The sequence below is a fragment of the Crocuta crocuta genome, unplaced genomic scaffold (genome assembly GCF_008692635.1).
Source record: "Crocuta crocuta isolate KB4526 unplaced genomic scaffold, BGI_CrCroc_1.0 scaffold333, whole genome shotgun sequence".
Lineage (NCBI taxonomy): Eukaryota > Metazoa > Chordata > Mammalia > Carnivora > Hyaenidae > Crocuta > Crocuta crocuta.
The window spans coordinates 1,381,396-1,406,372 of NW_027532856.1; the positions used below are offsets into that span (position 1 = coordinate 1,381,396).

General features: G+C 36.5%; 1 protein-coding gene across 2 annotated transcripts in view; it reads right to left on the minus strand.

Moving 5' to 3' along the window:
- USP32 (ubiquitin specific peptidase 32) overlaps positions 1-24,977 on the minus strand; it is a 222,821-nt gene that overhangs the window by 29,023 nt on the left and 168,821 nt on the right. Inside the window, exons 13-23 of one of the 2 annotated variants that reach the window (XM_077745524.1) lie at positions 21,657-21,852; positions 16,239-16,414; positions 15,545-15,685; positions 10,150-10,267; positions 5,963-6,117; positions 4,576-4,657; positions 3,550-3,624; positions 2,923-3,061; positions 2,606-2,711; positions 1,042-1,215; positions 159-333 (exon numbers count right to left, since the gene is read on the minus strand). In XM_077745524.1, the coding sequence (XP_077601650.1) occupies positions 159-333; positions 1,042-1,215; positions 2,606-2,711; positions 2,923-3,061; positions 3,550-3,624; positions 4,576-4,657; positions 5,963-6,117; positions 10,150-10,267; positions 15,545-15,685; positions 16,239-16,414; positions 21,657-21,852 (1,537 nt within the window). Of the gene's footprint in view, positions 1-158; positions 334-1,041; positions 1,216-2,605; positions 2,712-2,922; positions 3,062-3,549; positions 3,625-4,575; positions 4,658-5,962; positions 6,118-10,107; positions 10,268-15,544; positions 15,686-16,238; positions 16,415-21,656; positions 21,853-24,977 lie in introns of both variants that reach the window. The other variant, XM_077745523.1, reaches the window with a different exon arrangement.

A 24,977-nucleotide genomic window follows, 5' to 3' on the forward strand; every position in this document is an offset into this window, starting at 1 on the left:
CATAACCTGAGCTGAAGTCGGACACTTAACTGACTGAGTCACCCAGGCGCCCCTATGAGAATGCATTATAAAGAAATAACTATACTTACAAATTTAGGCTACCTGATCAAGGTAAAAGACAATGGAGTTAAGTAAATTTTCAGAACTCTGTGACCTACCTGTTATTTCTAAGTGCATATAACTGTCCATTGGTAGTGGCAAAGACAAAAAATTGAAAGGATCAAATCGGACACTTATATGTCCACATGTTTTGCATCTGACTTGGGACCGCAGCTGCCCATGGAACAAATCTACAACAATCGATCTATTCCTTCTCAGATGGTTGTCCCATGCCTAGCAAGGAAAAAGATTAGAGTTTTTTTTTTTTCAAAATTCAAAAGATAATTATTTCTAAACAAATTCAAATAAACTGGTTAAATATTTTAGGTTTAAATGTCAATAATATAATCCTCTGAAACTAATATAACATTGAATGTCAACTATACTCCAATAAGAAAAGAACACAATCCTTAATCTTCATTTAAGATACAGGAACTTTCTGCCTGCAAATTTACAATTCAGATACGTAATTTAAAATGTACTGCCTACTGAGATTGCAGAGAAAACCAGTTCTCAAGTAGAAAGTGATTCTTTTTGTTCAACCTATATGATACTAAATTAGGATGGAAAATCCTATTTTTTTGTTCTTACTGTGGTAACAGTGAGTATCTAAGTTCTTTATCCACTAAAAAGCAGATAAAACATGCATATCCATCACTCTACACATCGTTTTAGCAATTATGGGGAAGTTCCACTGAATAATTTTTCCTGCATCCTTTCCCGAAAGTTTACAATGTAAAAAGGGAACATTTAGAATTTTTCATTAAAGATGCCTTGTTTTGGCATTACTGAACAAGAATCAAGCAGAGAAATATAAATTCCTTTACTTCCACAGTAGAATTTTGAGCCCAGAATAGTTTAGTTAGCATTCAAGTTGTGCAATACATTTGTGGTCAGAACATTTTATCTATTGCTTACGTTAGAAACTCAAAACTGACAAACCTCTGCAGCTACTTCCCAGTCTGGTCGGCCATCACTGTCCTTCAGCTCCACATACGGCTTCTCATGGACTCGATTGAGATCCTCATGAAGACCATCCAAAAGAAAAGCCAGGAGTTCTTGGGAGTCTTGTTGCTGGAACCCATTAAACCTGGGAGCATATTTTGCTATGGTCCACTATAAATATAAGAGGAATCAAACTCATTATTTGCAACCCCATAAAATTTGGAATGAACATGCTCATAATTCAATCAGAGGCATTATAAGAAGGTATTTAATCTGCCTCTATTTCAGCAAATATATTTTGAATGATCACAAAATCTCTGTAGTCTTAATCTCAAATGACCAAAAACAACAACAACAAAAACAAAACACAGAAAAGAAAACAAACAAACAAAAAAAGCATTTTGGCTAATTCTGTGTCCCAGTCAGTATCATATAAGCAAACAGTTCTTTAGGTATACAGGCATTATTTAAGACAAGTAAGACAGAAATATATATAAAGTTTTTTATTTTGAGAAAGAGACAGTGTTAGCAGGGGAGGGACAGAGAGAGAGAGAGAGAAATAATAATCCCAAGCAGGCTCCACACTGTCAGCACAGAGCTCGATAAGAGGCTCGAACTCACGAAACTGTGAGATCGTGACCTGAGCCGAAATCAAGAGTTTGACATTTAACTGGACTGAGCCATCCTGGCGCCCCAAGACAGAAGTATTAAAATAGCATTTGCTTTCATTGAAAAAGTTTCTGCTACAGTTTTCTTTTATAGTTAACCTTTCTAGTCTTGTATTCTAACTTATTAGGGGCAGAATAGCCACATGTTTAACTGTGAGGACTTATTATTTTGTAATCTTGGGCAAGCTATTTAACTGCTCTGAGCCTTAGTTTCCTAAGCCATAAAATGAAGATAATAATACTGCTTTATATTATAGGACTATTTAGAAGATTAAATGAGTTAATACACATAAAATAATTAGAATAGTGCCTGGAAGTGGTTAAGTAGTCAAATTTTTAGCTATTATGATTATTAATTTTAAACTAAAAAGTTTTTGTATTGTTTTTAAATAAAGATAAAAAAACCCCTTTAACTTTACTACATATGATATTAATGCAAAATCTGTCTCCATAAATTTCAGTAATTACATTCTGTCTGCTTTTTAAAATTCTATAAATAGAACCAATTACCTTAGTAATGTTAAAAATGTATGGGGTATCATTAACTAGATTTAAGGTACATCTTGCAGTTAGAATACTGCTAAGAGTAAAGGACTAACAATGGAAGATTTACTCTACATACAAGTAAGATATTTGATAAATTAGTAAACTGAATGACATTCCAAATTTAGACTGTGACTTTGATTGTTTCCTAATACTACCTTTATAAAAGTATTTTGCATATACATGAACAAGTATTTGACACCTACTTTATACCTAGCAAATGATCTAAAAAGCATTAGTTAACCGTTTTAAAACTAAAAAAGTTAAACATAAAAAGTATGTGGAGAAAAACAATTACATAAACAACTGCTTAAGACTTAAATACTTTCATATTATTTTAACTTGCTTACCCGAAGCTTTAATGGGGCGACATTCTTCTGAGTTCCACTCCAAAGTTCCTGTACTAAATCCCCATAGCATTTAGCCATATGCCCCTTCATACCAATGGGATTTGTCCTAGAAGTTTAAAGAGGAGAATTTTTGCCAAAAATTCTCATAAATCACAATCACATGGACACAGAAATGCCTAGCCATCTATTTTCTCACATCAAAATAACTTTTTTAAACAAGTATCCCTTTCCCTTCATTTCATACTAAATAAGGCAAATAAGACTTCTGGGTTCATATTAAAATTATAAAGAGAGAGCAATGAATCAAGAAATATTACCTGTTGAGTTCATAAAGATGTCTCCCTGAGATAAAATATTGTGTCAGTGGCTGTGTGTTACTAACACACTGGATGCTTGAGTTCATAAAGCATGTGTTTCCCAGGTTACTCAGACCTGTGGCTCCTTTTTCTGTGGGAACTGGAACAAATAATATGAGAAAGAAGCCTAGCTATAGCAGGATGTTGCAGACCAGACAGTTACTTGTATTTGATGCAATAATTTTTATAATTCTTTTAGTCAGCTAAATGGAGCTAATACTTCTTCATCCACTTTTGGAATGCTAAAAGTAGAGAAGGTTTATCATGGGGTGTCACTGGCAATCATGATAATCCAAGCTCATTTGTGATCTAAAAGTAGCAATGATTCTCTTTAACTGCTATGACAGTTTTTTAGAATTCAAACAATTCTCTCCTAGGATCAGGTCTTTAAAAAGATATAAGTTATTTAATTTTGAGATTAAAAAAAATTTGATGCTTCAGGAAAAAGTAGAGTAAAAGGGGACCTAGTTCACTTTTGAACCAGAGGGCCAAAAGTTGTTAACACTTCAATAGATGAGAAAATTAAAAGAAGAAGAAGAAGAAGAATTTTAAGATAATCTCTTTAAAAATAATATATCAGAGACTTACCCTTGTGTCTATCTATTTTACTACTGTTTGCTATAAAGGACATTTCCTCAGGCCAACTCATATCTTTGTTGCGAACTGGAAAGACAGAAAGTGTTTAATTTCTTATCTATATCCACTTAATTGCTTCTGTTTATTTTTAAGAGTTTATTTCTAAATAAACCAGAAACTGAAGAAAAAAGGAATTAATATTATAATTGATTCTAAAACTATTCCAACTCTATATTGGGGACTTTATAGTTATGTAATTAGAATTCATTAGTAACTTATTCCCTCAATTACCTGCCTGAATTAAAATTATACTCAATTTGGGGCGCCTGGGTGGCTTAGTCGGTTAAGGGTCCGACTTTCGCTTAGGTCATGATCTTGCGGTTCGTGGGTTCGGGCCCCGCGTCGGGCTATGTGCTGACTGCCAGCTCGGAGCCTGCAGCCTGTTTCAGTCTGTGACTCCCTCTCTCTCTGACCCTCCCCTGCTCACGCTGTCTCTCTCTCTCTCCTAGAAATAAATAAAACATTTAAAAAAATAAATAAATAAAATAAAATTATACTCAAATATCGAGAGACGTAATTAAAGCTCTTAAACTCAATGCATTAGGATGATCACAATTCCTTCTTAAATTGTGATAACTGTTAGAGTAAAAATCTATTTTAAAACAAAGGCAGCTAGCAATGTTTCCAAAAATCCTGATGCGAAAAGATACATTTCAAATTTTTAATGACGTGTGCATGCCACTGTGTAAATGTATGTGTGAATATACAAGTAAGCTCTGTTGGTGAGTGACCAGTGTTTATGACTAATGAAAGCCTGTGCCACTAACTGTGACAGAAAGTTAGTTTTCTTGTTCAAATTCAAAAAGGGTACCTTGAAATTTTTAAGGAATTTTATAAACTTATAACCGAATTCACTTGTATCTACCCACCATTTCCATCCCTTGCCAGCCAATAAATATAGACATATTTTTTCTTTTAAAGCAATCTTGATAGTATGTAGGATTACATAAGACCTTAATAGTTTTTCTTTACTAGTACCTTCAATTACCAGATGCTGCTCATCCTGGATTTTCAAATATTCCAATCTATGATCCTCATCATCCAGAAGAGTAAGGTAATTCTGGTATGGAGGAGGAAGTGTTTTTGTTAAATTGATTACTAAATTCAAAACAAAATGGAAATAAAATAAAAATGAATGACAAAACAATTAAACACGTCTTTGAAGCTCCATAACTCATATGACAGGTATCTGGCATATTACAGTTATTCATAAATATTTATAATTTAGGTGGCAACATGAGAGAAAAGCAATGTCAACTTCATAAACAAATACTTTATGTCTCGAAAACAAAATTATAACAGAATTTTGGGGAGATCAGAAGAATCACTACACATCAAATCAAAATTCACTGAGATTAAGATTTTCTGGAGCACTTAGAAAACTTTTCTTTAGTACCTGGTATGAAATTCAGTAAACATGCTTGTGATCAGGATGAACCAAAAATAAGGGTGCCTGGGTGGCTCATTTGGTTAAGTATCTTCGGCTCAGGTCATGATCTCACGGTTGTGTTTGAGCCCGCGTTGGGCTCTGTGCTGACAGCTCAGAGCCTGGAGCCTGTGTTCTCCCTCTCTCTCTGCCCCTCTCCTACTTGTGTCCCCTGTCTCTCTCTCTCTCTCTCAAAAATAAGTATTAAAAAAAAAAGATGAACTTGTATAAAATCATACAGGAGAATTACATGTTTTTGTTCATGCTCACTTTATTTAAAGTTTATTTATTAAAAAAATTTTTTAAATATTTTATTTATTTCTGAGAGAGAGAGACAGCATGAGCAGGGGAGGGTCAGAGAGAGAGGGAGGCACAGAATCTGAAACAGGCTCCAGGCTCTGAGCTATCTGTCAGCACAGAGCCCGATGCGGGGCTCGAACCCATGAACCATGAGATCATAACCTGAGCCGAAGTCGGACGCTTAACCGACTGAGCCACCCAGGTTTATTTAATTCTAAGGCAGATATTATTATTTTGCCTGTTTACACATGAGAAAATTGAGACAGTTAAGTAACTTGCTCTGGGTTATACAATTAAAGGGGCAGAGCCAGGATTAACCCCTGGCAGTGTGGTTCCAGGAATCGTGCTATTAATATTATACCATAGATCTCAATGATGATCATATGAAGATGTTACAAAGGGGGAACAATGGAATACAGAAGTGGTAAAAACTATTTATGATCCAATTTCGGAGTATAATCTGAACACATATTGCATATGTTAGGCAGAACATATAAGCAATTAACAGCACTGCCTCTGAGGAGAGTGGGAGATACAGGTCAGAGGATGGGAACAAAGAATTTTCATTATATATTTTTGTACTCTTTGATTCTTTTCAACATAGGTATATAAATTACCTTAAAACAGGAAACTACTTACCTCACTGTTGTATAGCCACAGGCGCATATCTTCCTCTTTGATGCGTAGCCTCTGAGATAGATATTCATGAATTTCCTTGATGGTCTGCATTCGACTAAAACAGCCAGTATAGGCTAAGACCCGCTTTAAAGGCGCATTTGGAGAAGGTACATTTCCTATGGTCATAGTAATCGTGATAAGTAAAAAGGCAGATGTAAAATAAAGCTCCCTGCTCAGCAATGACTATTTCAGAAAATAATGATGAGAAATGAGAATGATAGGTTTAATAATTTTATAAATTAAGAAGCTTTAGGGGCGCCTGGGAGGCTTAGTTGGTTAAGTGTCCAACTTTGAAACAGGTCATGATCTCATGATTTGTGGGTTTGAGCCCCACGTTAGGCTCTGTGCTGATGCTCAGAGTCTAGAATCTGTTTTGATTATGTGCTCCCTCTCTCTGCCCTTTCCCTGTTCACACTGTCTCTCTCTCCCCCGCTCTCTCAAAAAGAAATATTAAAAAAAAAGAAGAAGCTTTAAAATAAAGCTTTAAAATGACAGGAGACGAATTGTGTTAAAGTAAGTTCAGCCTTTTTTCTTTTAATTTTTTATAGTTTATTTATTTTTGAGGCAGAGAGAGACAGAGCACGAGTAGGGCAGGAGCAGAGAGAGGGAGACACAGAATCTGAAACAGGCTCCAGGTTCTGAGCTAGCTGTCAGCACAGAACCCGATGCGAAGCTCGAACCCATGAACTGCAAGATCATGAGCTGGGCTGAAGTTGGACTCTCAACTGACGGAGTCACCAAGGTGCCCCAAGTAAGTTCAAAGTCTTAACTTTGAAAGGAAGATCAACAAAATCAGAGGTCCAAGTCATAGGCAGTACTTGGATCCCAAAAAAGATAGCATGCATGTATCAACAATAGACACTGGTTATCTTGGCTGTCCTCAGCAGGGTCACATGTAATAGCAAAACCAAAATTCAATGTAAGAATGGGGAAGATAATAATATGGGACTGGATTTGCATTCCACAGATAACTGGATTCATTGAAAAGAAAACTACTGGCCCAAAATGGCAGTGATTAGGTTAAGGCCTTAAGTCAATAAACCAAGCCTTAATACCTAATCTAACTGCAGTTTCAAGTCCCTAGAAATGTAATCTTTAACCAGTCACCATGGTATTTCCTTGTCAGTACTAGGAAATATACTGATAGATCCCTACCATTTCCCTTAAGAGGGACACCTTGCCTAAAACAGTGGAATCTTTGCTAATAGTTTATTTTTTCCCACCTTTAAAAACCATTCCTTTTCTGTAAGCTCTTGGGAGCTCCCCACTACTTGCTAAATGGGATACTTCGAAATTCATAAATCGATTAATGAAGCCAATTAGATCTTTAAAACTTACTTGAATTTTTAACAACCTGACCCACTTTCTCTCTTTTTTAAAAGTTTATTTATTTTGAGAAAGAGAGCAAGAGAGTGTGACTGGGGGAGGGACAGTGGGAGAGAGAGAATACCAAGCAGGCCCCACATCATCAGGGCAGACAGAGCCCGACATGGGGCTCAATCCCACAAACTGTGAGATCATGACCTGAGCCAAGATTAAGAGTCAAATGCTTAACCAACTGGGTCACCCAGGAACCTCCTGACCCACTTTCTTAAAATAAACTGCCTGTGAATTACTAATCCCATCACTCTCAGTCATTAAGTACCCCAATAATCTGGTACATTGGTACAATTACACAAGAAGCTTTTATTTAAAATTCTAAGTAGGCATAGATAGACTCTACCAAGCAGAGTTTAAAGTGAAACTAAGAACCTTTCTGTGACCCCCCCCAAAAAAAAAAAAATTGCCCTGCTGAAAAGGTAGGAGGAAAACCATAATGGCAGCCTGCCCAGTAAGATGATAGCAGACATGATCCTGAATTCCTAGAGGGCTCAAGCAACAAAAAGAAAGGCAATAAGGGGAAAGAGTGAAAAGTGAGGAATGAATATATCAAGTTTACCACATATTTCAAAAGAGAAGGTGAATGAAATGATCAAAGATTATGGAAATCAAAAATAGGTTGCTAAAACAATCTACTAAACCCTGTTAATTTTTCAGCCAAAAACCCAGGCAAGAGCTGTAGCTTAAAATGGTCCTCTCTAGTGATAGTAGGTTATAGTTTACTGAGCAACCCAAAACAAAACAAAAACCCCTTAGCACACCAATATAATCCATTTAGGGTGTAAATATACACGCCAGGCAATTTTATACCCAATCAATGGAGACTTAGCTTTTTTCCTCTTATTAAATGCATGTAAGTCTTCACCTACTAAACAAAGCAGAGGAAAGTATTGGTAACATCTGCTTTTTAATGAGTTTCCAAAAAGAATTCACTCACCTACAATAGGCTGAAAAATCATATAAGAAACAAAGGCCTTTGTAGCCTTCTGTCAAAAAGGCTACATTGAAGGCTTTAAACTGTGGCACAATTTGTACATCTGTCATTTCAAAAGGAGTAAAAGAGCCTACTAAATAGCCCTAATACACTGAATAAGAAGAAAAATGAAAACTATGTTACAGCAGAACAAAACCCAACCATGATCAATTTCTAAACACTCAGCATAGCAAATTTTTTACTATCATCAGTGAGCAAAGGATAATTCCTAACAAAATAAAAGAGCAAATTTCTCCAATTATACATCAGAGGATTAGTTATAAGATTACAGCAAGAAAGCATGTTTTTATAAACTTCAAAATGATTAATGATTGATTTCAGAACTAATTAGTAAGGAATAAAAATTTCAAATTAAGAATAAATTTGGAGCAATAACTACCCAGTTCTAGGATTCAAAAGCATTTCCAAGTGTAGTGTTCAATTAATTTCTATTGTCTTAAGCCACATATGAAATTTATTTGAATTCTAGACAGTTTTTATAGCATAGCTCATTAAGCAGGCAGCCACTTATTACACATACTTTTGTGTTTTTGGATACCCCAACAGATCTAGTGGAATTTACAGAAGCAGCAAAAATCTAGGATCAGCACAAGAGTTATAAAGAATACTTACTAAAAGCCCAACAACGCATCTTGCCTCTCATGTTATCTTTCAAAGAGAATTGAAAAAAATATATGCTATGGGTGTCATGGAAGCAAGGCAAATACTTTTATTCAATGGAAAATTAAATCAAGAATATTTCATAGTATTGTATTTCACTGTTCCTTGATTTTGACTCTTTCCCTAAAGACAAAGTTTGGCCAGGGAGAAGCCAATGCTTTGCTATAATTCTTACCAAACAATATGTGTACGAATCTCCATATACTATCTGAATATAACCTTTAGGAAGGCATAAAACTAACTCTATTTGATTTCAGAGGAGGGATGGTGATTATAGGATTGGTTTGGGTTCTTGTATACTAAGTTATATTAATTATAATAACATTCTGGCATTGTTAACACAAAGTCTGGGATTTTGTGTAAATGGATGAACTCATTACTTATGCTGAAGAACAATATCAAATATTTGGAAAGTAAAAGCAAAAACAAGTCCTGCCTGTCAAAATTTAACAACACAGAGAAATCAAAGGGGAACTTTCTGCATGTAATACATCAAATTGGGAACTTTTATGTCTATTTGATAGGCTTGATGTTTTTCAAAGCCAACGTGTCATTTTAATTTTCAAAACTATATCTTTCACTTTATACATATTATCTGTCCCTTGCAAAGGCTCTGTGGACCAAGCACAAGAAATGTATTGTGTTTTGTCAAAAAAGTCCCCCAAAAACACCAACCAACAAACAAAAATATGATATTGCAAAAGAAATTACTTTTTAGATATCTGAGTGGAGGTGAAAAGACCAGTTAGTCATTGACTGACAGATTTTATTTTAGGTCCAGGAAATAATTTACAATGGCTGGTTTTCAAAAAAACAAAGTATGTGAAATGTATTTCTATTTATTTTCTTTGTATGTTGACAAGCCAGAAAAGGAAACCACTCTTTTCAGTTTGCTGAGATTTTTGCCACTACTGCATCTAGTCTTGCGCATGACCATAGATCTAAGCCTCACAGAATGAAAGCAGATGGGAATGTGTATTAGTACAGTGGCACCAGACTTCGAGCAACTTGGGTTTTTTTTGTTGGTTTGTTTAAAGAAATGCATGGTATTCTTGCTGCATTCTTAAGTTACCTCTTGGTAAATGCTGAGGAAACATTCTCAGGCTCATCATACCCATATTCACCCAGATGTTAGACTGCTGTGTCCGAGTGGCAGGCTGCTGTCTTAGGAAGAGAAGATATCGAGGAAATAACTCTAGCTCTGGGATTTCTGTCTTGCTATTCTTGATCACCTGTTGTTATAAAAGATATAATGTGATCACTATAAAAGAAGAAACAAAACTTGTCATTTTTATCTAATTTCTGAGATTTATTTATTTATTTTAAAATTTATTTATTTATTTTGAGAGAGAGAAAGAGAGTAGGGGAGGGACAGAGAGAGTGTGTGAGAGAGAGAATCCCAAGGAGGCTCCTTAGTGTCAGCACGGAGCCTGATGTGGAGCTTGAACCCACAAACTGTAAGATCATGACCTGAGCTGAAATCAAGAACTGGATGCTTAACTGACTGAGTCACCCAGAAGCCCCACAGAAAAATTCCTAGGACTGGAAGTATAAGTCAAAAAGTATGGAAGGTCATATCATTACCTACGAGTCCTTTTGCCAAAGTGTAGCAATTTTCTAAGAAGCATATGTACCTACTTCTCTCATAAAATATTCTCTGAAATGTATGAACGTTTATGTTACAATATTCTCAGAAATCTATGAATGTACTTCTCTCATACAACCTTATCATCGGATATAAGTTGAAAACACCTTGTTTCTCTAATAAAGAATATAATAAGTTTGCTTAAAATTTTATTTTGCATATTACTACTAAGGATAAAAATGTTTTCATATAAACATTTGCTATCTAGAGGCACCTGGGTAGCCCAACTGGTTGGGCGACTGGCTTGATTTTGGCTCAGGTCATGATCTCCCAGTTCATGAGAATTGGCCCTACCCATATTGGGCTCTGTGCTTACTTGTGATTCTCTCCCTCCTCTGCCCCTTCCCCGCTCTCTCAAAAAAATAAACTTAAAAAAATTCGCTATCTATGTTTTACTGTGTAACTGGTTTGTTCAATGCATTTTTAAAAAAAAATTTAATGTTTTTTTATTTATTTCTGAGAGAGAGAGACAGCGTGAGCAGGGGAGAGGCAGAGAGAGAGAGGGAGACACAGAATCTGAAGTAGGCTCCAGGCTCTGAGCTAGCTGTCAACACAGAGCCCAACGTGGGGCTCGATGACCTGAGCTGAAGTCGGATGCTTAATCAACTGAGCCACCCAGGTGTCCCATTGTTCAATGTATTTTTGCCTATGATTAAAACAACTACATTGGTTGTAAAACCACAAAACTGAGAATTATGTTGTTGAAACAGGATTTTTCTGGGGTACATGGGTGGCTCAGTCAAGTTAAACATCTGACCCTTGTTTGGGCTCAGGTCAGGATCTCACGGTTTGTGGGAGCAAGCCTAGGGCCAGGCTCCATGCTGATAGCATGACTCCTGCTTGGGATTCTCTGTCTGAGCTTCCCCACTCATACTCTCTCTCAAAATAAATAAGTAAACTTAAAAAAAAAAAAAAGAAAAGAACTTCTCAGTAATCCCCTGCAATAATGTGCTTGCCAGCCCAAAGATACAGGAAAACATTTCATTATAAAAATATTGCTCTATGAATTTTAAGAGAACATTATCAAATTAGTATTCCAAAATGATAGCAGGATTAATACTCTTTAAAACATAAAATCCTACATAATCATTAACAGTCTCAAGTGATTAGGCTTTATTTCCCTCTGCCCTAGTAACCAGTGTCTTCTGCAATAGAGCATTTTTTTTTTTAATATTTTTATTTATTTCTAGGAGAGAGAGAGACAGCGTGAGCAGGGGAGGGTCAGAGAGAGAGGGAGACACAGACTCTGAAATAGGCTCCAGGCTCAGCTGGCAGTCAGCACAGAGCCCGACGCGGGGCTCGAACCCACAAACCGCGAGATCATGACCCAAGCGAAAGTCGGACGCTCAACCGACTAAGCCACCCAGGCGCCCCTACAATAGAGCATTTTTCAATACCAAGAGGGAGCAGTAAATAACCAAATAAAAACAATGCTACAAACCACACTTTTAGTACTTTTTCTTAAAAGTATTCCACATAATCTGATATGCTATAGTATGGTACTTGAAAAGCTCCATTTGGGAGCTTTTTCAAATCCTACTTAAATGATAAGCACTAACTCTCTCCCTGGTATTCTCTAAGACTGCTAGAAGTCTGTCCACTTCTAGACAGGCACTGACAGCTTACAAAGCCAACCATCATTTCTTATGGTTTCACTTTTACATGATTTGAGGAAAGATTAATAATTCAGTACCTGGGGCACCTGCCTGGCTCAGTCAGAGAAATATGTAACTCTTGGTCTTGGGGTCTGGAGTTTGAGTCCCACGTTGGATACAGAGATTACTTAAATAAATAAATAACTCAGTATTTGCAATTGTAAGGCTATATAAAAACATACCTTTGGCAGAATCTGAACTGATAATGAAGCAGTTTTTATAACATTCATCTTGCTTGCCAAAAGTGATTTTGTGAGCAAGTTACAAATTAACAAAGTCCTATGTATATACAAAACACATTTACTTTTTAATTATCCTTGTCTTTAAATTTTTTAACTTCAGTGACAACTGCCAAACAACAGATGCAATTCCACTTGCAGGAATTTACCTTAAGGAGATTATCACACATGTTTGGAAAGAAAATGCTCACCAGAAATTTTTTTTCCCCAGAATTCTTTTATCAATTAGGTGCTAGAGGAAAACTAAATGCCCGTCAGTACATGATGGTTAATAAATTATGATTTATGCACATATTCAAGTGTATATGTATGCAAAGTATATAAAGGAACACTATGCAATTACTGAAAATAATGGTACAGATCTAGGTTTATTAATCTAGAATGACATCCACAGCATCTATGTTAGGTTGAAAATAGGTTACGAAACATCAGATATAAGGTGATTCAATTTCATAAAATTACCCACACATATCTACCTACATCTGTATATGAATAGGCACAGAAGAATGTACACCACTTGGAAAAATGCATACTAAAATGTTAATAGTGGCTATCTCAAGTAGTAGGATTGGGCATTATTTTTATTCCTTTATTTTTTTTTCCTGTGTCACTTATCACTGAGCATATAAAACATGTACAAATTAAATATTTTTTTAAAATATTTTTATTTTTGAGAGAGAGTGATCATGAACAGAGGAGGTACAGAGAGAAAGAGGGGGAGAGAGGATCTGAAGCAGGTTCACGTTGATAACAGAGAACCAATGTGGGGCTGGAACTCCTGAACCATGAGATCATGAACGGAGCTGAAGCTGGATGTTCAACTGACTGAGCCAGCCACCCAGGCTCCCCCAAGTTATATATATATATATATATATATATATTTTAAATTTAGAGAGAGAAAGAGTGACCATAAGCAGAGGAGAGCAGAGTGGGCAGGGAAGAAAGAAAGAGAGAGAGACAGAGAATATCGAGCAGGCTTTGTGCTCAGTACAGAGCATGATGTGGGGCTCAATCTCACAACCATGAGATCATGCAAGAGTTGGACGCTCAATCAACTGAGCCACCCACATGCTCCAAAGATATTTTTATGACTTTGTATGAGCTCTGAAAAAACTCATTTAATAATTATAATGGTGATGACAATATTAGCAATAATCAACATTTACGATGACTTACTATAATTAGATGCTATCCTAACCATATGTATTATTTATCAAAACAACTCTAATGGAGTAGATATTGTTATCTTCACTTTACAGAGGAGGAAACTAGGACTTAGAGATTGGAACACTGATAATTCAAATCTAAGCAGCCTCTAAAATATCAAAATATATGTATGTCAAACACAATTATCACAATGTTTTCCCTGTAGATATAGAATATTAAAAGACAGCAGGAAAGCCTCAGAAATTAAGGGGCGCCTGGGTGGCTCAGTTGGTTAAGTGTCCAACTTTGGCTCAGGTCATGATCTCACAGTTTGTGGGTTTGAGTTCTGTTGGGCTCTGTGCTGACAACTCAGAGCCTGGAGCCTAATCCAGAGGGAGATTCTGTGTCTCCCTCTTTCTCTGCCCCTCCCTCATTAGTGCTCTGTATCTGTCTTTCAAAAATGAATAAAAACATTAAAAAAATTTTTTTTAAGATACAGCAGGAAAGTTCCAGAAATTAAGGACTACCATACCTCCCAGTAAATAAAGAATAAAGTATATATAGTTTATGTATCTATGTATATTCATATTTATATGTACCTATCTAGGAGTCCTGATAAAAAACACAGTAGGAAACTTCTGGAGCCAAGAAACACTATACTAAATTCCTGATTCCAACTTAAGCACAATTTTTAATAAACATATTAATAACTCAAAATCATTATCAAAATTATACACTAAGGCTTTTAGCAGACTTTTACTCTTTTTAGAAATGATCTAAGTAATTGTATCTCATTTATGCAAATTTTCTGAGTATAAGAAAGTTCTATCGGGGCACCTAAGTGGCGGTTAAGCGTCCAACTTTGGCTCAGGTCATGATCTCACGGTTCGTGGGTTCGAGCCCCACATTGGGCTCTATGCTATNCTTGTCTCTCTGACCCTCCCCTGCTCACACATGCTGTCTCCCTCAAAATAAATAAATAAGCCTTTTAAAAAAAGAAAGTTCTAATTGTATGAGGGAGAGTGTTTCTTGATCTACAAAAAGAACCTTCTCACAAAGTATTTTACTGCACTGACAATGCAGAGTATTCAGGGTAATGGGTCCTGCTGTTTACTGTATAAGCACAACAGATGTTGTATAGTAAACTCATTAATATTTTGATATTATATACTTCAAGTCTTTAAATTATTTTAGAACATTTTATTTATGCTCTGACTCATCCTAGTAACGGCAACAATCAGAATTCACAAGCCTCGAATTCCTGTTATCATTTGTTGTGATCATTTTTGTGCCCTTCCTTCAAAAAGACAAAACACAAAAATCCACCAACAGCTATGGGAAGAACCGATCCCTAACTGGATGCCTGCGTGGTTAATGAAAATTACAGTTTCAGAAGTAACTACTGCACCACTTCCTCTATATTCACTGAACTTTTTGGCACCAGTTCTCAGACTTCTGCTCAGCCTAAGTCCTGCATTATCCTAAAGTCTGTGTTTATGTGGATTACTTATTTAATAGCCTAGGCTCATAATATCCTTGACTTTATTTAGTTCAGTGACTATTCTCTCCACTTCATGTAAGCCATATACTCCCATAAGAACATCACTGAATAGTTGGTACCTAATACAGTGCTCAGTAAATGTTTGAACAAATGAATGAATACATGTAAGGGAACCTAAATTTTGTTCAACTAATTTACAGGTACTGAGTATTCTGCTGTCACAGGTAAGAACTAATTTGTGGATAGTGAAATTCATATAGAAAAGTAAGAGAAGACCCAAAATAGGACTGTTCCTTAGATAAAGCACTACTAGTTATACTTACAGGTCTAGGTAGGGCCAGGTTTGCTCCATACCAGTGATAAAGTGCTCTCCACACAGGTTCTGGGACCATTTCATAATCTCTTCCATGGATCAGCTGTGGGGTTCGTTTTAATCGTCCTCCTTCTAGTGTTAACGATGTAGCCTTAGAAAGAACGGAACACAAATGTTGATTTTTAATATTTTAGTATTTATAGTTTCATGTGTTTTAACAAAACCTAGACAAAGAAGAACAAACATATATGTCACTACTCAGTTTTATGTTATTGGAAAAAAAATAAATTTTCTAAAAGAGATTTTTATTTTTAACTTTCAAAATAAATTATTTACGAAAGAGAACTCAAGGCCTATCATTTGAAAAATCATTAGTGCATCTGGAAATAAAACTGGTTTTCACAGATTTCTTTTAAACAATAGAAAATATTTTAGGGAAACAAAATTCCACATACACATAAAATACATTTTCCAAGTAGCTGTTCTAAGTTAAGAATTTTTTTTTAAAGATTACTACACTGCTTCTATGTAATTACTAAATCATAAAATACTCTCACAGATGTATACTATGCATATACATATACAACAGGGTAATTAAATGAACCATGAATGTACGAATGTTGTGCTATGTGTTAAAACCTCTAGGATGAAATTTATTTGCCACGTGAAGGAGAATTTTTTTAAGTAGATGTCAAATCACTTACCTTTACTGGTTCTTGAGTTACTAATGGCTGGTTATCAATAGCCCCCGGTTTCTGAGGATTGAGATGCAACAAAATGTTCCCATTGGCTCCTAGCAAACATTGGTTGTTATTGTCAGAAGTGTTATGTTGTCGAGCAAAGCATATATCTGCCCCTGGGGTGGCAGAATACAGAAAGCCTGTAAGGGAAAAGAGGATGGAATCTCTTTTAGTTATTATACATAGGCTTGAAGATATGAACTCAATGTACATGTATTAATGTTATTTTTGTGTTGCCATGTCAGTACAGTATAAAATTCTGATAACTCTATACAGGATAGGAAATATACATGCATTCCTTCTGGAAAATACCTAGCATAATACTAGGTGAAAGAAAAGCTTTAAAAAACTGTTACCAGGGGCGCCTGAGTGGCTCAGTCGGTTGGGCATCCGACTTCAGCCCATGTCATGATCTCACGGTTTGTGAGTTCAAGTCCCACGTCAGGCTCTGCTGACAGCTTGGAGCGTGGAGCCTGCTTCAGATTCTGTGTCTCCCTCTCTCTCTGTCCCTCCCCCACTTGCTCTCACTCTGTCTCTCTCAAAAATAAATAAACATTTAAAAAAAATTTTAAAAAAAGTTATCAAATGAACATTTGGCCGATGTCCTAAAATATCTAATGAGTCACAAGAATTACACATCCTTTGACAGGAATAGAAGTATGGACAAATAGCTGGGCTCTCACAGTCAGCTTTAATTCTTCTCTTCCACCTATAAACACATTCCAAATGTTCTTAGTAGATAATGGTGATAAGAAGTAGTATCCCCCCCAAAAGAGAGAGAGAGAGCGAGAGAGAGAGAGAGAGAGAGAGAAGGATAAGAGTGGAAGAAGGAGGGGGAGGAAGAAGAGAAGTCTCTAAACCAAAGGGAAGGAGCTAAAATAAGAACTCTAGGGGCACCTGGGTGGCTCAGTTGGGTAAGCGTCCAACTTCGGCTCAGGTCATGATCTCACAGCTCGGTTTAAGCCCTGCGTTGGGTTCTGTGCTGACAGCTAGCTCAGAGCCTGGAGCCTGTTGCGGATTCTGTATCTCCCTCTCTCTCTCTGACCCTCCCCTGTTCACACTGTCTCTCTCTCTCTCAGAAATAACTAAAACATTAAAAAAATAAAATAAAATAAGAACTCTAATAGAAGAGTGCCAAAGGGGAAGGAATAGTTTCTTCCTTTGTTTACTTAAAATAAAATAAATTTCTTTTAAAGGAAGGCATGCAGGTTACAATAGAAAAATGCACAGAGAAAAATGATTAATGATGACCTAAAGTTGTGAACCTTAATGCCATTTTAAAGTATTTCAACTCTGAACTATAAGCTAATCTAGAGTAAATATTCTAGCCATCAATCACTTTAAATCTTTTATCTGTGGCACTGCTCAGCCTGTGGATAGCACAGGTCAGAGTGAGCACATATCAAAAAGGACCTTGAGGGGTGCTGGGGTGGCTCAGGCGGTTAAGCATCTGACTTCAGCTCAGGTCATGATTTCATGGTATGTGAGTTCGAGCCCCGCGTCAGGCTCCGTGTTGACAGCTTGGAGCCTGGAACCTGCTTCAGATCCTCTCTCTCTCTGCCCCTCCCTACTTGCACTCTGTCTCTCTCTCTCTGTCTCAAAAATAAAATAAAAATATTTAAAAAAAATTTTTAAAGTACCTTGAGAGGGTTAAAAATAATCTTGGTGTTAAGGCTCATGAGAGAGAGTAATGCCAGGACTGCTGAGTGATCGCTATAATGTCAGATGGGGAATAAGGAGTAGATTCTACAAAGAACTTTGTAGAGAAGATGCTAGCTCCGTCTAATTTGTCTGCTCCCTCCATGGAAAGGAGAAAAGATCTCAAAGATTAAGTAACAACAGAGTAAGGCTAAGAGTCCTGATACTGTTAACAGCAGAGTAACAAGGATCAACTCAATTCATCTGGGCCACAAAAACATCAAGCCATTTTCTCCTGATGTACAGAAACACTGAGTTTTAGATAGGTACCAAGGACTGAGGGGGATTCGGGGAAGCATTATAACTTTTGTCAATAGTTTTACAAAATAATCCCCCAGTTCTGGCCTGAAATGTCTGAAGAATCTGATATGAGGGATGCATTCAATCCAATGAGGACAGAGAGAGTTTTGGAGATGGAAATTTAGATTTTTTTCAAAAGCTGTCTTCTCAAATCTAAATTTATTGACAAAATATTTCTTTTAAGGTTATTTATTTTGAGAGAGAGTGAGAGAACAAGTGGGGGCAGGTCAGAGAGAGGGGAACAGATTATCTGCAGCAGGCTCTGTGCTAACAGTACAGAGCTCAACGTGGGGCTTGACCTCGCAAACTGTGAGATCATAACCTGAGCGGAAGTCCTACATTTAACCAACTGAGTCACCCAGGTGCCTGACAAAATAATTTAATAGCAATACAGAGAGAAGTGGCTTAATCAGTGAATATATTTTCAAATTAAGAGATTAATGAAGCAGAATATAGAAGAGCTTCTTTTTGTAAAGCTACTACTGCATTCAAGAATCTTATAATTGACCATTTCATTCAAAATTATTTCTGTGAATGGGCCAGCATTACCTTGATTCCAAAACCAGAAAAAGATGCCACAAAAGGAGAACTACAGACCAATTTCCCTGATAAACATGGATACAAAACTTCTCAACAAGATACTAGCAAACTAAATCCAACAATACATTAAAAGAATTATTCACCACAATCAAGTGGGATTTATTCCTGGGATGCAGGGCTGGTTCAATATTTGCAAATCAATCAATGTGATATATCACATCAATACAAGAAAGGATAAGAATAATCCTCTCAATAGATGCAGAAAAAGTGTCTGACAAAATACAGCATCTTTTCTTGATAAAAACTCTCAAGAATATAGGGAAAGAAGGAACAAATCTCCAGATCATAAAGGCCATATATGAAAGACCCACACGTAGCATCAGCCTCAATGGGGAAAAACTGAGAGCTTTCCCCCTAAGGTCAGGAACATGACAGGGATGTCCATTCTCACCACATAGTGTTAGAAGTTCTGCCTCACAATCAAGACAACACAAAGGAATAAAAGGCATCGAAATCGGCAAGAAGGAAATCAAACTCTACGTGGAAAACCCAAAAGACTCCATTAAAGAACTGCTAGAACTGACACACGAATTCGGCAAAGTCACAGGACATAAAATCAACATAAAGAAATGGCATTTCTATACACCAATAATGAAGCAGTGGAAAGAGAAATCAAGGAATCAATCGCATTTACAATTACACCAAGAACCATAAAATACCTAGGAATAAACCTAACCAAAGAGGTAAAAGATCTATATGCTGAAAACTATAGAAAGCTTATGAAAGAAACTGAAGACACAAAAAAGTAGAAAAACATTCCATGCTCCTGGAATGGAAGAACAAATATTGTTAAAACTGAGGCTACCCAAAGCAACCTAAATATTCAATGAATTCCCTATCAAAATAACACCAGCATTCTTTACAGAGCTGAAACAAACAATTCTAAAATTTGTATGGAACCAGAAAAGACCCCAAATAGCCATAGCAATCCTGAAAAAGAAAACCAAAGCTGGAGATAACACAATTCCAGACTTTAAGACATATTACAAAGCTGTAATCATCAAGACAGTATGGTACTGGCACAAAAACAGACACTCAGCTCAATGGAACAGAATAGAGAACCCCAAAACGGACCCAAAAATAAATGGTCAACTAATCTTTAACAACATAGGAAAGAATATCCAATGGGAAAAAGACACTCTCTTTAGCAAACAATGTTGGGAAACCTGGACAGCAACATGCTGAAGAATGAACCTGGATCACTTTCTTACACCCTACACAAAAATAAACTCAAAATGGATGAAAAACCTATATGTTAAGACAGGAGGCCATCAAAATCTAGAGTAGAAAACAGGCAATAACCTCTTTGACATCGGCCACAACAACTTACTAGAAATGTCTCTGGAGGCAAGGGAAACAAAAACAAAAATGAACTATTGGGACCTCATCAAGATAAAAAGCTCTGCACAGCAAAGGAAATCATCAAAACTAAAAGGCAACCGACAGAATGAGAGAAGATATTTGCAAATGACATATCAGATAAAGGGTTAGTATCCAAAATCCATAAAGAATTTATAAAACTCAACACCCAGAAAACAAATTCAGTGAAGAAATGAGCAAAAGACATGAACAGACCTTTTCCAAAGAAGACATCCACATGGCTAACAAATATATGACAAGATGCTCAACATCACTCATCAATCAGGGAAACACAAAACACAGTGAGATAACTCACACCACCTCACATCTATCATAATGGCTAAAATTAAGAAACCAGGAAACAACAGATGTTGGTGAGAATGCAAAGGAAGGGGAACGCTTTTGTACTGCTGGTGGAATGCAAACTGGTACAGCCACTCTGGAAAATAGTATGGAGGTTCCTCAAAAAATTAAAATACAGCTACCCTACAACCTAGCACTACTAGGTATTTATCCTAAGGATACAAAAATGCTGATTCGAAGGGGCACATGCACCCCAATGTTTATAACAACACTATCTACAATAGTCATATTATGGAAAGAGCCCAAATGTCCTTTGACTGACAAATGGATAAAGAAGATGTGATATATATACACAATGGAATACTGGTGATCAAAAAGAATGAAATCTTGTCATTTGCAAAATATGCAACCATGTGGATGGAACTAGAGTGTAGCATGGTAAGCGAAATAAGTCACATGATTTCACTACTCATATGTGGAATTTAAGAAACAAAACAAATGAACACAGGGGAAGGGAAGGAAAAAGAAGATAAAGAGAGGGAGGCAAACCATTAAAGACCCCTAGATATAGAGAACAAATTGAGGGTTGCTAAATGGGTGTTTGGTGGGAGGATGGGCTAAATGAGTGATACACATTAAGGAGGGCACTTGTTAGGGGCACCTGGATGGCTCAGTTGGTTGAGTGTCCAATTCATGGCTTCAGCTCAGGTTGTGATCCTATGGTCTTGTGAGTTCAAGCCCCGCACAGGGCTCTGTGTGCTGACAGTACGGAGCCTGCGTAGGATTCTCTCTCTCCCTCTTTCTCTGCCCCTCCCCCATTAACAGTCTCTTTCTCAAAAATAAATAAAATTTAACAACAACAACAAAAAGGAGGCACTAGTTGTGATGAACACTGGGTGTTATATGTAAGTGATGAATCACTAAATTATACTCCTGAAATCATTATTACATTATATGTTAACATGGATTTAAATAAAGTTAAAAAATTAAAAATAAAACACCCCCCCCAACATTTCTGTGAATGGAAGCCTGATTATATCCAACTAAGCACACTCTCTAACAAAGTATACTTCTTTAAGAAGTAACCCTGAATAAACTTTATGGGAAACAAGTCATACTTACCACTGCCAGCAGTTTCTGAGGCTTCAGATGCAGTAGAAATGTTGTCTGAAAATTTCTCTTCTGTGGTGTTCATAAAACTGAGGCTGCTGCCTCCGATTCTATCTTCATTCTGCTCTATAGAGTGTACTGCTGTTCCTAATGAGTGTTTCCCTCCATTCAGAATAGATGATGGCTCAATTACAACTGGGCTGGCATCCTAAAAATCATAAAGTCAGAGATTAAGAGGTACAATCTAATAATCTGATAACTAAGCAGACTTCAAAAATGAATCCCCAAATTATCTATTGCTTCTAATTATCCTATAGTTAGCTACAACTGATTAAGAACATTTTTTTAAGATTAAATTTTTAAAAATATTTTTGAACGTTTTATTTTTGGGAGAGAGACAGCACGAGCAGAGGAGGGGCAGAGAGAGAGGGAGACACAGAATCCAAAGTAGGCGCCAGGCTCTGAGCTGTCAGCACAGAGCCCAACATGGTGGTTGAACTCACAAGCAGCGAGATCATGATCTGACCCAAAGTCGGACACTTAACCGACTGAGCCATCCAGGCACTCCAAGAACATTTTACTGTATAACTAAATGTTAATTTTTTCAAAGGGGAAGAGTTGGGTGTAAATAGTATTGGTAAGGAGGACTGGGAACATATTGCAAAGCACTCTGTAACACATACTGAGTGAGTGAGTGATGTATGTATGTATGTATTTTTCAAGTATGTATGAATGTATATATGTATTTTTAAAGTAAGCTCATGCCCACTGTGGGGCTTAAATGCATGACCCTGAGATCAAGAGTCACACGCTCTGCCAACTGAGCCAGCCAGCCAAGTGTTCCTGACATAAAGTAATTTATAGTGTATTCTGTTGAAAATTGAAAACAATGGAAGATTCTTTTTATTAAACAATTAAGTATTTTTTTTATTATTATAGATTACAGTGTCACTGTAGGAAATACAGAAAAATATGAAAAAGAATATCACAAGTATTCAGATTCCACCATTTAGCATTAGCTATAGTTGACATTTTGATGTGTTTCCTGTGTTTTTTTGTGAAATATATATGTACTGAAAACATATATGTACATGTAAAAAATAAACAGCATGGAGTACATAGTTAGAATTAAGGACAGCACTGTGACATACCAGCTATCTGACCTTTCATAGTAAGTAAATTTCTAAGCCCAAGTTTCTTCAAAGGTAAAAACCAGGATAATATTAGTATTAGTACGTATCTCAGAGTTACTGTGAAGATTACATGAACAACACATGTAAAGTGCCTGGTGTTTAATAAGCGTGAACTATCATTCTGGTTGTTATTAAATACGTATTATATTTTATTTTTTTAATGTTCTTTTATTTATTTTTGAGAGAGAAAGAGAGAGAGAAAGTGAGAGTGCAAGCAGGGGAAGGGCAGAGAGAGAGGGGAACAAAGGATCGATCGGAAGCAGACTCCGAGTTGACAACAGAGAGCCCAAGGCAGGGCTAGAACTCACAAACTGCAAGATCATGACCTAATGACTGGAGCTGAAGTCAGACGCTTAACTGACTGAGTCACCCAGGCGTCCCAATAGGGATTACATTTTAAAAACAGTATATGGCTGACTTATTTTCCTCAGCGTAACACCCTCAAGTTCCATCCCTGTTGCTACAAATGGCCATATTTCAGCGAAATAAGTCAGGCAGAGAAGGACAGATACCATATATTTGCACATACAGGCGGATTAGGAGGAACTTAATGGAGGACCATGAGGGGGAAGAAGGGGAAAAACAGTTGGGGAGAGGGAGGGAGGCAAACCATGAGAGACTCTTGAATGCTGAGAACAAACTGAGGTCTGATGGGGGTGGCGAAGAGTGGAAGGGGGATGATGGGCATGGGGGAGGGCACTTGTTGGGATGAGCATTTGGGTGTTATATGGAAACCAACTTGACAATAAACTATTTAAGAAAAAATAAATAAAAACAGCATATGGTTTTTTTATCTTTTATTTAAAATTATATTCACAGGATTTTTCTGTGAAAGGCTTTCAAACAGGGGAACAATAATAATCCATTTTTTGCTTTAAAACTAGAGGCAGAAATTGAAAATTAAGACAGAAGCTAAAAGATTCCTACAATAATTCAAGGCAAGAGATAATGAGGTACTATACGATAAAGCTAGATCCAGAAATAAGGAGATGGAGAGACATGGACTTAGGACATGTAGGAGGTAAAAAAACATTTGACAACTGTGTATGAAAGAGAGGCAAAGATAATTCCAAGGTAGAACCTGAGGTGCTGGTGTAAACCACTAGATGTGAGTTGACACTTTCTAAGATTAAATATGTGAGTTAATGGCATCATTTGGGTAATTATTTGGGGATATTCTTGTTTGAGTTACCTGTACACTTGAGTCTTGTGCTCAGGACAGAAAAAGGCTGAATATAAAAACCTGGAGCTCAAGAGACTTCCTATAGCATAAGAAAATATTGTATGTAGAACAATGAGAGAACAATATTTACACAACAGGCAATGGAAGAATCTGAGAAGGACACTGAATCTGAATGATGAGAGAGAAATCAAGCAATTGTATAATACCAGAAGCAGAGACTACTTACATAGAATTATTTTCTACTAAGTTTAATGCTGGAAAAACAGAAAGCTAAGACTTGTAGAGAAGCAGGAAGGAGGGTGCTATGAGAATGTGCATCTGTGAATGTTTTTAGATCAGAATATTTGTAAATGAGAGGGTAAAGAGAAAGACTGAAGGAATTAACCAGTGAAACAAGATCCCGTAGGCATCTGAGGAGATATGCAATAGCACGGGTAGAAGAATTCAAGTGGCATTCAGTAAACACTGATGTGTATTTTAGTAGATAAAACTGATCACTGAAGGCACTACTTATAAAGTAAATAACCTCAACCCAGGAAAAAAACTAACAAATTTAAAAGACAAACTCCAAGTAACAGCATAGCAATAGCACAGTGGGTGCTTTAGTTTCTTTTAATGCAGTTAGAGCATCTCTAATTTTAGCCCAAATAGGAAGACATTGTATCAACATTTTATTATATGCTTTCTCCTCTTTGATCTATAAACCAGGTGAATACAATCAATTTGCACATCCTTCAGAAGCCAGCTCTGAAGAAACTTCAGTGCCTTTAATAGAAAGAGTGGCAAGAAGAATGAGAATAAAACCCAGGTTTCTTTCTACAGACCAATTCACTTTATGGATTAAATTTTTAAAAATAGCAATTGTTTAAAACTTCAAACAATTCAAAAGTATAGAAACTCACTTTTTGTTTTCTTTATTTCTTTTGAGAGAGAGAGAGCAAGAGCAAGAAGGCGGAG